The sequence below is a fragment of the Manis javanica genome, chromosome 8, assembly GCF_040802235.1.
Source record: "Manis javanica isolate MJ-LG chromosome 8, MJ_LKY, whole genome shotgun sequence".
In the NCBI taxonomy this organism is placed as follows: Eukaryota; Metazoa; Chordata; class Mammalia; order Pholidota; family Manidae; genus Manis; species Manis javanica.
The window spans coordinates 62,553,707-62,567,280 of NC_133163.1; the positions used below are offsets into that span (position 1 = coordinate 62,553,707).

Here is a 13,574-nt window from a genome sequence, read left to right on the forward strand (position 1 = left end):
TTTTCTTCCCGTCATCCTTTCTTCCTCCCTTTTCCCAATTACTTCTCCCTTTCCCACATACCCCTCTCCTTTTTTAAAGCCTGATGATACATTACTTATACTTTATCCCACCTGTTTGTTTTTACTCCCTCCTTTTTCTTTATCCATTTTGTTTCTTCCCCTAATTTCCTACACATAATACATTTTATGAATTGGTGATCAAAAATATTTTTTGAAAGAATTCTTATTTGTTGATTATCATAAATAGATACAGAGTAAAAACAAATTAGCCTTATTTTGATCCAGTATTTTTTATTAGGAAGTATGTCTTTTCTAGACTTTTTAACATGTTACATAGAAAGGAAATTAAGAGAACTATTTTGGCTCCTAAATTATATCACAGAATCTTGAGTTGACTCATTTTTTATTTTGTTTTGTTTTTATTTTTTGTTTTCCTTTGTTATTGTTCTCATTTTCTTCTTACCCCTTGGACATTAGTTATGTTTGAAACATTATTTCAGGAAATTTAGAGGTAATTATAGCAGCCTATTTCATTCTACTTTTATAGTTCTTTGTTACTTTGTGGGAAAAATAAGATATATTTCCTGTTTATCTCATTGTAAATGTTTTTATTCTGATAGTCTATAAAATATGTTTAGTATTTGGTGACTGTTACTCTTTTCTTATTAGACAGGTAATAGGTAAATTGCTAGTGTTTTTTCTGTTTTTCTTATAGAAGTATTACACTGGAGGCTGAATAACAGAGAGGTTAAGAGCTTGGGTACTAGATCCTGGCTGTGTAAGGTTTAAATCCCTGACTTTGCTTCCTACTAGCCAAATTACTTAAACTGTGTGCCTGTTTCCTCATCTATAAAATAGGAATAGTAGTAGTACTTACTTCATAGTGTTGCTTGAAGATTATAGAAATTAATTTCTGTAAAGCACTTAGAATAGTGTCTAGCATATAGAAACATTCAGTTTGCATTAGTCATCATTTTTTTCTATTTCTGTAAAAGGTCACACAGGTAGTATTTCAGGTAGAAATGGAATTTGGGCGTGCTGATTCCAGTCTAGAAGAAGCAATGCTGTTTTGTCTGTCAGGTTATACAGTTTTTTCCAATATAAAAATGTGTAAGCTACAAAATAAATACAGTAAAATAAGATAATTAATTTTATTAGTAATAGAACACATTTGAGTATATATTCAGCACTGTGCTAGGTTTTAGGAATACTAAGGTAGACACAGTTTTTTTTCTAAAGAAGCTGTAGATCAGTCCTGGAAGAAAAAAGACAAGAAAACACTTGAAGCATAGTTATTTCCATAAGAGAGAAATGTAGGGAATCCAAGGGAATAGAGAAGAGAGGGCATCTATCCCTTTGGGAGAGCAGAGCAAAAGGGAAACAGTTTTGGAAAATTCCGTAGTTGAGATATCACTAAGGACTTACTGTTGACTCTTGAATAATGTGGGGGTTAGGATTACCAACTCCCACCATGAGTTGAAAACCCACATATAACTTTTGAATCTCCCAAAACTTAACTACTAATGTTCTACTGTTTACTGGAAGCCTTACCAATAACATAAACAGTTAATAAACACATACTTTGTATGTTACATACTTTATTTTTAAAATGAAGAATTAGAGAAAGAAAATTCTTTTTCAAATTGTTGCAAATCTCCAAAAAAATTTTCCAATATATTTTATAATACCAGTTTATTCCAATCTTTGTTCAAGGATCAACTGTATTGTGAATATTCATAAGAAAAAATGATACAGTTTAAGGTGCTATCTATATTGTTATTTAACTTTATTCCAGAATCTTCCACTGAGCCTTAGCATATTCCAAGAAATTAATTGATGTTTACCTTTAACTTGTGTTTATTCACAATTTATAATTAATTTTTCAAAAATCTTTGATTTTTCAGTTGTCTTTTTCAAATTTATTTTTTATTACAAAATACATGTTTTTTGTAAATAAGTTTGGATAATAGGAAGTATATGAAGTAAGGGTTCTCCATTTCCTTCTTACTCTCCCTGAAAATAAACCAGACAACAAAATTGCTTAATACATGCTTACCTACATAGATAACCTTGCTTTGAATAACAAATCCAGACTCCTTGGTTTGCATTCAAGATATTTTAGAACATACCCTAAGGCTTTAAAATTTTTATTTTTATCAAAATATTCTAAGCTCTAGCCAAAATAAATGCCTTTAATATATCCTATCATGCTTCATGCTTTTCTCTCCATGTCTTTGTTTATGCCTAGAAGGCCCCTCCCATTCAGCCCCACCAGTTCATGCCCAAAGTTCTTCCTGTCCTTAAGAGCCGTTTCACATATATCCTCTGTCAGTCTTTACTTCTTGCTTTACTACCTTCACCCCTCATTGAGCTTCGAAAGTAATTTTGTGGTTCTAAACTGCCATTATACTTTGACACTTCACTTTCAGTAGCTAACACTTCCTGCTGTGCATACAGTTACATGTTTAGTTTTGCATGTCCTGGACTATACTGACAGTTCTTCTAGGAGAGTGTTACCTGTGTTTGAACTTTGTAATAATTAAGTGCCTGTTTATAAAGCCTGTTGTTAGGTACCCATTTGCTGACTAAATGTATTTTAGACATGATACGTTATTACTCTTAGAAGTACTGATTTGGGGAGAAGTTAGGAGAGCTTAGTGTGAATTGAAAGTAGAACTTGACTTCTTTCTTTGGTTTGGTTAATTTCACATGAATTTAAATCTCTCTTGAGATATTGTTTTCTTTTAGGAAACAGATTATGATAACCTGGTTTAACTAGTTTTTAAAATTAAAATGAAAATATTTCAAAACTAATGTTGTGAGAACCAGGATATAGATATATAAATACCTATGTCAAGTATTGTAATAGGATAGACTTTTAGGAAGTTTTTTTTGTCTTTTTTGAAGGAAACTTGCCACTGTGACTATTTGCTGAATATTGTTTAACATGTTATGTGATAGTAATCACTAAAAACTTTTCATTTATTTTTCAGAGAATGCAGAATCTATCGATCTTAAACAGTTTTTTGACCAACATTTTTCACATATATATTATGTGTTCTTTGAGAATTTTGTGACTATTGAAGCTAGTCTTAAACAGAAAGGTAAGATCGTGGCTTCAAGTAATTGTTACATTCATTAAAAAAGAGATTCTTGGACATTGGAAATTCAATATTGGTTCACCTTTTGTCAGACAGCTTTTAGATTGCCCTCTCATACTACGGGTTAATAGTACCATCCTTGTTACTTTGATGTAGCTTAGAAGATTTGCTTTTTCCCTGGTTGGGTTTACTGTTTCCTTACCTTCTTTGCTCTGCCCTAAGTGCATATGTCAGGTTTGAGCAATCATTCTCATATTTTCATTTTCAGAGCTCATTTAAAGTTCTCCACAATATATCTAATTTGTTTTTAGATATAAATATGTAGACTCTAAATTTAATTATTGGAAAAGACTGGAAAGAGATGCTACCATATTGTCTAATGTGGAACAATATATTTTAAACATTTTATTAAAGAGTCAGAAAAACTGCTTGAAATGTTTTAAGCCTTTTAGGTGGTGGTTCACATTAAAGTTAACAAATGTTTAAATTTTATTTTTGTAAAAATGTTTTAGGTCACAAATCTCAGAGGGAGGAATTAGATGCTATACTTTTTATTTTTGAGGTAAGTACCTGTTAACTTTTTTTTTTTTAACCAAAATAATTCTTGGAACATACAAATAACTATATTGAAACTATAAACTTAAAATAAAACACTGAATCTGCCATGCTTTCTAAGAACTGAATCACATTATTTAACTTAAAAATATACCCAGCTTAATTAATTTTTGAGATACTGTATTATTTTTAGGTACAGGAAGAATTATATTTTTATACAGTTGACATCACAAATTGGTACTGTATTCAATGTATTTGCAATCAATGAAAATTTTAATTTCTGGGAAGTTTACACAAATGGAGAATTTTTTAAAAATCCAAAACATTCTTACCAGAGATGGTAAATTGATGGAATTTCTATATACCTAAGGAATTCATGGGTTCTGCTTTTACTGCTTTTTATTGCAAACTTGCATAAATAGTTTCAAATGTTTTATAAATTGTTGTTCTACATTACTTTGGATTGCAGTGGGTCAAGTGTTTATTGCTAAATAAACAGAAGGAAACAGTAATATTTGATACTCTGCCAAAATTTGTATTTCATTTTTGGCCCACTGATAAAAATTAAGGTGACCCCGCAACATGCACACCCATCCCTGCTTTAAAAATAACTCCTTGCTCTTCATTCTGTCTTTCAAATCAAATGGTGATAGGAGTATTCTGATCTTAATCAATAATTTCTGAGTTCTGGAGAAACCAGGTTTAGACCCTGTCACTGGAAGGCATAGTAAAGAATTTGGAAAATTATTTCTAAAGATTAAGCTATTCTGTCTGCTGTTATTAAAGATAATTCACTGTTTTGTATTTCAACAGAGTTTAGAAGAATTTGAATAATCTGATTGATATCTGTCTTAGCTATTGATTTACCTGTTGATTTAGTCACAGCTAAAAAACATTTTTAAGAGTTCTCAAGGGAAGTAACTGGTGTTGGTACCTATTCTACAGTTACTTTCCATTAGTCATTAACCCTGAGGAATTTGCTTTATATTTACCTCTCTGTTTGAATGATCTATTTATAGGGGGAGTATTACAACATACATGCTTTTAGAAAGAATAGAACTATTCACAGAGAAAGCAAGATAATTCCTGGAAATTGTTCCTTCAGATTTTCATGCTTGTCCTATATTCAGGAAACTGAGCTGATTAATTAGTTAATAGGAGCTCTTTGAGAGTATTCCTTCCATTAAAAAATATTTATTTACCTGTGTGTAATATGTACTGATCATTTGTTACTCTTTGAACAGAAATGTTTGTCTTTAATGAATCACCAAATTTTATTAGAAAAAGAATGTTAGATACAGGGTTTTCATCTTTTGGAAAAATATTTCATTTGTGTGCTAATGTTTTTCTGCTTAGAATGGGGACAATAATATCTGACCTCTAATGAATTTTTAAAAAGCAAGAAATTATAACGTGATTTTGTCTTTCTAAATTAAAAAGCATCATTATATAATGTTAATAATATGGCATAAGACTTATATTCTGCTTTCTATGCTGTTAAGAGTACAAATAATTTCTTTCATCTTTATGTTAACCACATAAAAAGACTGTTTATTTACATTCAATAAGGGTTAAACCAAAAGTATAATTTAATAATCATAATTTAGGAATAATTTTGAGTAGTTCAAAAACTTCTCTTTTCAACTTGCTATACTTTTATCTCTTTCCATGCCAAAATAAATATAATTATACAATTGTTGAGTAGCTATGGGAGAAATAGGAGGGCAGAGGTAAGGAGGTTTATGTATCTCATGTGGGACTAGAATTTATCTGTGAAGTTTTAATTTCTTTATTATCCTCTTGTATAATAAAGATGGACTAAAGGAGGTCATATCAAAGGAAAGATGAGAAGTGTAAAATGTGCATACCGTCCTTTGAGTGAAATAGTATAAAAGCACAAGTTTCTGAGAAAAGTATATTGAAGTTTGAATCTCTGTTCTTCTACTTTTTAACCTAAGCACCTTACTGAACCCATTTCCTCATTTGTCAAAAGAGATTAATAAACACTCCTTGTAGGGTGGTTGTGAGGATTAATGAGATGCTGTTATACAAAGTGTCCAGTTTGGTGTTTGGCCCCTTTTGAGTATACTAAGTTAGTGGTGCTTCTACATAATAAAGATGGTAACAACAACAGTAATAATATATAGATTTCATTCAGCAAGTGAGTAAGTACTGAGTGCATAGTTTAGCAGCATAGTAAGGCAGCTGCTGATCTAGAATAAACCACACAGGTACAATATATAAGAGCAATTAAAGGCAAAATTTTGAAGTATTATATGTAAAAAGTATTTATTCCCAATTAATGGAAACATATAGTGTTAGCTTAACTAGGCTCCTGAATTTTAAAATTTTGTTCTCATACGTTCAGCCATCATAACATGTAAGTACCTCTTTGAATTCACATGAACTAAGTACAAATACTTGATAAGATTTTTGTGAAATCAAAATATTTTCCCTAGGTTTATCAAAATGAGAAAGAACTACTTAGAAGATGTCACAAATAATACCTGAAAGAATTCAAACTTACTAATAATATCCAAAATGCAGAAATTCTGTGAATAGTAAATGAGCATTTTGAAATATATTAGAGTTAGTATTTAATGCTAAGGAGAAGTACACTTACTTTCCATATCAATGTAAAAGATAAATTTTATTAATTTCCTAGTCCAAGTCTTTGTTATATAGCTTGTTTGTTTGGGGGGGTTTCAAATATTGGTCAGTATGCCAGTGCTGAAGTAGTACCAGAACTATCAGATTAGCTCAAAGACTACTTTGTATTTGTGGTATTATCTTTGAGATAGGAAATTCTCAAAGGCTAAGTGTAAGCTCCTTAATTTTTCACATTGTGGACTCATTGTTTGCTCTTCATTCTCTTCTTTGTTTTATTCATTTTGATTTTTAGAAAATTTTACAACTTCTTCCAGAAAGAATTCATCAGCGATGGCAGTTTCATAGTATTGGTAAGTAATTTAAACATGGATTTCATATTTGAAATAAGTGATAATACAATAAAATGGTCTTTAATGTGTTGGTCATTATTTGAAATGAATTTATAGTTTATGCCTTAGAAAAAACAAAATAAGAATACAATGCTAGATTTATTGGGAATGTAAGATAAAAATGTATTTGAAGGATTTCTAAATCAAAATGGCCTATTAAATTTCTTTGATCCACTTGTTCCTTTACTCTGAATACATTAACAATGATTATAAGACTATAAAACCAAAAAATAGAAGCAGGCTCAGCATCAAAATAAACATTTCCATGAGTCAGAAGTGGAAGAGAAATGCAGATTACCAAGTAGAGTGGAAGCCATAGGCTCCAGGTTTGAAAGTAAGTGGTGTCAGCTGGTAGTTTGCTCCACACAAAAAAAACAATGGGGAAAGGAAGAACTGGAATGAAGCTTAGTGCTTGAAGGGCAAATGTAGAGCTTCCAGATCATGAAATGAAGCTGAAAAGAAAAAAGGGGGGAGGGGAAACCCTGCTGTGGATTACACTCAAAGACTACCTAGGCAGGAGGTCACGGAGTTTCTAGTACCAGGAACTACACTAAGTCAGAATGCTTGCCAGCTTAGAGTTCAGTTCTGTGATAATTATAGTGTCATCACAGGGCTCTTGAGCACTCATAAATAAGACACTTTTTGTCCCTCAGATTAAAAGGAATCTGCAGGTGGGCAATTGATGGCATTGGTTCTGTGTCTTAGTGATGTCAGGGCTGATTACTAGTGATTGGTATGAGCCTTCTCTTGTGGGAAATATATAGGTGGTCATCAGAACAGCATAGTTGAAATAGAATGTTATAGGTCTTATAGTAATTTGTAAAAAATGTATTGTTGTTCTTATAAAACAGTCATAGATGTATTTAGGCCCTACATTTATTAATCAGTTACAGCAAATGAAATCTCTGAGGCTGTGAAACTGTAAGCCATCCAATTAGCAGTTCCAGAAGCAAAGGAACTCTGGACATACAGGAGGGATATTGATGCAGGGGCTGAGAAAGAAAACATCCTAAACAGTAAAGACTTTTAGAATAAACTTTTTAGGTAAAGTTTGAGATTGAAAATGATGTATCTGCAGTATATAAAAAACTTTTACAACTCAATAATAAGACAAGTTGATTTTTTTAATTAAGGTATCATTGATATACAATCTTACGAAAGTTTCACATGAGCAGCATTGTGGTTACTACATTCACCCATGTTATCAAGTCCCCCCCACACCCCATTGCAGTCTCTGTCCATCAGGATAGTAAGATGCCACAGGGTCACTACTAGTCTTCTCTGTGCTACATTGCCTTCCCTGTGCCCCCCCCAAACATTATGTGTGCCAATCATAATGCCCCTTAATCCCCTTCTCCCTTCCTCCCCTCCCTCCCTAACTCCTTCCCTCTGGTAACTGCAAGTCCTTCCTTGGAGTCTGTGAGTCTGCTGCTGTTTTGTTCCTTCAGTTTTGCTTTGTTGTTATACTCCACAAATTAGTGATATCATTTGGTACTTGTCTTTCTCCACTTGGTTTATTTCACTGAGCATAATACCCTCTAGCTCCATCCATGTTGTTGCAAATGGTAGGATTTGTTTTTTTATTATGGCTGAATAATAATTCCACTGTGTATATGTACCACATCTTCTTTATCCATTCATCTACTGATGGACACTTAGGTTGTTTCCATTTCTTGGCTATTGTGAATAATGCTGCGATAAACATATGGGTGCATATATCTTTTTCAAATTGGGCTGCTGCATTCTTAGGGTAAATTCCTAGGAGTGGACTTCCTGGGTCAAATGGTATTCCTATTTTTAGTTTTCTGAGGAACCTCCATACTGCTTTACACAATGGTTGAACTAGTTTACATTCCCACTAACAGTGTAGGAGGGTTCCCCTTTCTCCACATCCTCTCCAGCATTTGTTGTTCCTTGTCTTTTAGATGTTGGCCATCCTAACTGGTGTGAGGTGATATAGCATTGTGGTTTTAATTTGCATTTCCCTGATGATTAGCGAGGTGGAGCATCTTTTCATGTGCCAGTTGGCCATGAATTTCTTCCTTGCAGAAGTGTCTGTTCAGATCCTCCACCCATTTTTTAATTGGGTCATTTGCTTTTTGGGTGTTGAGGCATGTGAGTTCTTTATATATTTTGGATGTTAACCCCTTGTCGGATATGTGGTTTACAAATACATTCTCCCAATTTGTTCTGCTGATAGTGTCCTTTGCTGCACAGAAGCTTTTTTAGTTTGATGTAGTCCCATTTGTTCCCTTTTGCTTTTTTTCCCTTGCCCAAGATGTGTTCAGAAAAAGTTGCTCATGTTTATATTCAAGAGATTTTTGCCTATGTTTTTGTCTAAGAGTTTTACGGTTTCATGACTTATATTTGGGACTTTTTATTTTATTTTTGACAATATATGAATAGTTTCCATGTGACAATTTTAAGTTTGAAAGGTTTTAAGCTTTCATTTGTAAGTATATTATTATAAATTGAGATCAGTTAGTTTATTTGGGCTTTATACACTGTTAAAATCTTGTTTAAAAAAATTATTACTATATTGGAATGAGGAGGGAGATGTCTCGGCTGTCATGTGCATACAATGAGACAACGAATTTGACCGGATCTGTACTGTTGGAACTCAATCAGGAGTTGGGAGGGGTGCAAGTTGTAGCGCTCCAAAATCTTAACGACTATAGACTATCTACGGTTAAAAGAACATATGGGATGTGAACAGATCCCAGAAATGGGTTGCTTTAATTTGTCTGATTTCTCTCAGACTGTTCAAGTACAGTAGGACAATATCCATCATATCATAGACTAATTTTCACAAATTCCTAGGGTGCCTAAATGGTTTTCTTGGCTTCACTGGAGATGGCTGGTAATTATAGATTTGCTTTGTTTATGTCACCGTATTCCTATTATGTTAATATGTGTGCGCAAGTTAGTTAGTAGTTTAAAACCTATACATACTTAAGGTACTCTACAAGAAGATATGTCAAAGAAATAATCAATCCTCCCATGTTTTCTTCCATATGCTACCTCTATAGCTTTTCTTCTTCCTTCCTAATTACAATCCTTAAATAGAATTCATGCCTCATATTGAATTTACCGAGTATCATAATTCCTCCAGGTGGTAAAGATACCTCGAGACAAGTGCTGGGCATAGAAGCCACAGGGCATAAATCTGCAAAGAAGTAAAAAGCTAACCTTTTCAAACAATATGGCTTCTCTCTCACTTACCAACTTTACATCTCCCTGTATGGCCCTGGAAGATGACTGGTTAGCCAGAGACGGGTAAGATTCCTCAAGGGAGGAACAACCTAAGACAGGCACAGTCGCAGGGGGGCCATCAGGTGAGAAACTGGGGAACAACAGTGGTGAAGCTTAGAACCCCAGCCCCCCCTGTTTTGAGAGAAAGCTTCTGCATCCATGGATGTTTTATTGCCCTTGTCTAGCTTGGATTAGCACATAGTCTACAGGCACACACCTGATATCTACAATTGCTCTCTTACAACATTAAACTATGTTTTCTACCTTTATCTTGCATTTACCTACCACTTCAGCAGTTTATTAAAAATAAAAATAATAATAATAATAAAGGGAGAAATGTGGGATCCACATATAAATCAAGTATAAAAATCAAACGAATATTCATATTTGACCTGATTGTTTATAGTTCATAATGCATGATCAAAACCAAAAGTTTCTGTGATGAATGCCCTTGTACTGTTCACCATGTAAGAACTTATTCATTATGTAAGAATTCGTTCACCATGTAAGAACTTGTTCGTTATGCTTCAGAAGATTGGAGACTGAAGAGAACTAGGCTTGAGTTGGATTAATGATTGTGCATTGAGCATTGACCCCCCCATACAGAATTTTATTGTTGTTAACAACCATTTGATCAATAAATGAGAGATGCCCTCTCAAAAAAAAAATTATTACTAGATCTTCTACACAATTTCTTCTTTTTTAAAATAAAATAGTTTTAAGTCTAGGATTACTTACTATTGCAGTGAATGCTATTCTTAATATTATTACTATTTAAATCTCCAGATCTGTTCAGATCCTCTGCCCATTTTTTAATTGGGTTATTTGCTTTTTGGATGTTGAGGCGTGTGAGTTATTTATATATTTTGGATGTTAACCCCTTGTCAGGTATGTTGTTACGAGTATATTCTCCCATACTGTAGGATGCCTTTTTGTTCTACTGATGGTGTCCTTCACTGTACAGAAGCTTTTGAGTTTGCTGTAGTCCCATGTGTTCATTTTTGCTTTTGTTTCCCTTGCCCAAGGAGATGTGTTTAGGAAAAATTGCTCATGTTTATATTCAAGAGATTTTTGCCTATGTTTTCTTCTAAGAGTTTTAAGGTTTCATGATCTACATTTAGGTCTTTGATCCATTTCGAGTTTACTTTTGTGTATGGAGTTAGACAATAATCCAGTTTCATTCTCTTACATGTAGCTCTCCAGTTTTGTCAACACCAGTTGTGAAGAGGCTGTCATTTTCCCATTGTATATCCATGGCTCCTTTATCATATATTAATTGGTGGTATATGTGTGGGTTTATAGCTGGGCTCTTTATTTTGTTCCATTGATCTATGGGTCTGTTCTTGTGCCAGTACCAAATTGTTTTGATTACTGTGGCTTTGTAGAGAGCTTTAAGTTGGGGAGTGTAATTCTTCCTTCTCAGGATTGCTTTGGCTACTCAGAGTCTTTTGTGGTTCCATATGAATTTTAGAACTCTTTGTTCTAGTTTGTGGGAGAGTGCTATTGGTATTTTGATAGGGATTACATTGAATCTGTAGATTGCTTTAGGCAGGATGGCCGTTTTGACAATATTAATTCTTCCTATCCATGAGCACAGGATATATTTCCATTTATTGATGTCTTCTTTAATTTTTCTCATGAATGTTTCATAGTTTTCAGCGTATAGATAGGTATTTCACCTCCTTGGTTAGGTTTATTCCTAGGTATTTTATTCTTTTTGATGTAATTGTAAATGGAATTGTTTTCCTGTAGTCAATTTTTAAAATAGGCAAAATACTTGAATAGAGTTACACCAGATAAACATATGAATTGCTGATATGCACATGATAAGGTGCTCAGTAGTGAAATCCTCTTTTGTATTCCATAATAATAAAAATGTCCTTGAAGGTTGTTTGTGAAGAAACTTTTCTTGAGACTTCTGTACTTCAAAAGTTTATTGTTAATCTCCTAAGAAATGTAGCTTTAAGTCTCCACAAAGGACCTTTAGGCTATCTTGTTGTCATGGTTAATAATATTCCAGTGTCTAACTTGCGAAGATACATAAATAGCTATTTTTCTTTGTCACCCAGAAGAATCCTAAAGCTATTTCTTTCCTTTTTTGTCTTTGTGTAAAGGAAAATAAACCAATGACTCTAGTTGATTTTTAAAAGTAGCTATATGGAGGTATAATTTAAATAAATAATTCAATTATCTTATAAATGTTTAGAGTCACCACAGCCTAGTTTTAGAATATTTCCATCACACTAAAATATTTCTCAAAACCCATTTATAGTCAGTGCCTGTCCCACCACCAGTCTGCTTTCTGTCCTTAATAAATTTGTCTTTTTTGGGTGTTTCATATAAATGAAATTATACAGTTTATGGCAGTTTGCACCTGGCTTCATTCAGTTAGCAATTTTTTATCCATCTGTAGCCTATATTTGTATTCTTTTTTATTGCTGCCATGTATGTTGTATGGATACACCATTTTTTGCTTATTTACTTGCCAATTAATGACATTTATATTGTTTCTTGTTTATTATAATTAATTTGTTCACTTTTCCTGTTTATCTTACTGTAGATTCTTTTTTTGATGTTCTGTGTGTAGAATCATGTCAACTTCAAATTAAGATAGTTTTGCTTTTTAATTTCCTATCTGTTACCTTTAATGTCTTCTTCCTTTCTTTTTAGTTTATTCCTCTAGTAAAATGTTGAATAAAAGTGGTAAGAGCAGACATTCTTGTGTTATTCCTGATGTAAGGAAGAAGTGGTCAGTCTTTCACCATTATGTGTTATATTAGCTGTTACAGTAGATGTTTATTGAGTTGAAGAAATTCTTTTATTCCTGGTTTGTTGAGAGTTTTTAATCATGAGTGGGCATTGTATTTAGTCAAATGCTTTTTCTGCATCAACTGACATGGTCATTGTCAGTGTCACTGAAGGTTTTATCATTTATTTTATTAATATTGTGTATTTTGCTTATTGCTTTTAAAGTGTTAAACCAATTTTGCATCCCTGATACAAATCTCACTTTGTTAACCATTTATAATCCTTTTAATATATTGCTAAATTCAGTTTTCTAATAATTTATTGAAGATTTTTGCCTCTGTGTTTATGAAACATAGTGCTCTGTAGTGTTGTTTTCTTGTGCTGTCTTTATCTGGCTTTATCATCAAGATAACAATAGCCTCATACATAGATTGGGAAGTATTTCCTCCACCTCTGTTTTCTCAAAGAGTTTGTAAACAATTGCTGTTTTTCTTTAAAAATTTGGTAGAGTTCACATGTAAAGCCATTTGGATCTGTGCTTTGTGAGAGGATTTATAATTTAATTATATTTCTTTACCTTTTATAGATATATTTAGATTTTATATTTCTTTTTGAGTCAGGTTGGATAATTGTGTCTTTCTGGGAATTTGTGTAGTTTATCTAAGTTGCCAAATTTGTTGGTATAAAGTTGTTCAAATTATTTTCTTCTAATAGTCCTTTTCATTTCCATTGGGTCAGTAGTGAAGTCCCTATTTCATTTCTGAGTTTGGTAATATGCATGTTCTCTCTAATTTTATTGACCAGTCTAACTTAGCATTTGTCATCAGTGTTAATCATTGAAAGAACTAGCTTTGGTATTGCTGATTTTCTCTATTTATTCCCTGATTCCTAATTTGATTTCCATTCTAGTCTTTTTATA

General features: G+C 32.8%; 1 protein-coding gene across 6 annotated transcripts in view; it reads left to right on the top strand.

Moving 5' to 3' along the window:
• RALGAPA1 (Ral GTPase activating protein catalytic subunit alpha 1) overlaps nt 1-13,574 on the top strand; it is a 266,532-nt gene that overhangs the window by 19,170 nt on the left and 233,788 nt on the right. For all 6 annotated transcript variants that reach the window (XM_073211346.1, XM_073211345.1, XM_073211347.1 and 3 more), the window contains exons 2-4: nt 2,994-3,104; nt 3,614-3,663; nt 6,559-6,616. In XM_073211346.1, the coding sequence (XP_073067447.1) occupies nt 2,994-3,104; nt 3,614-3,663; nt 6,559-6,616 (219 nt within the window). The remainder of the gene's footprint in view (nt 1-2,993; nt 3,105-3,613; nt 3,664-6,558; nt 6,617-13,574) is intronic.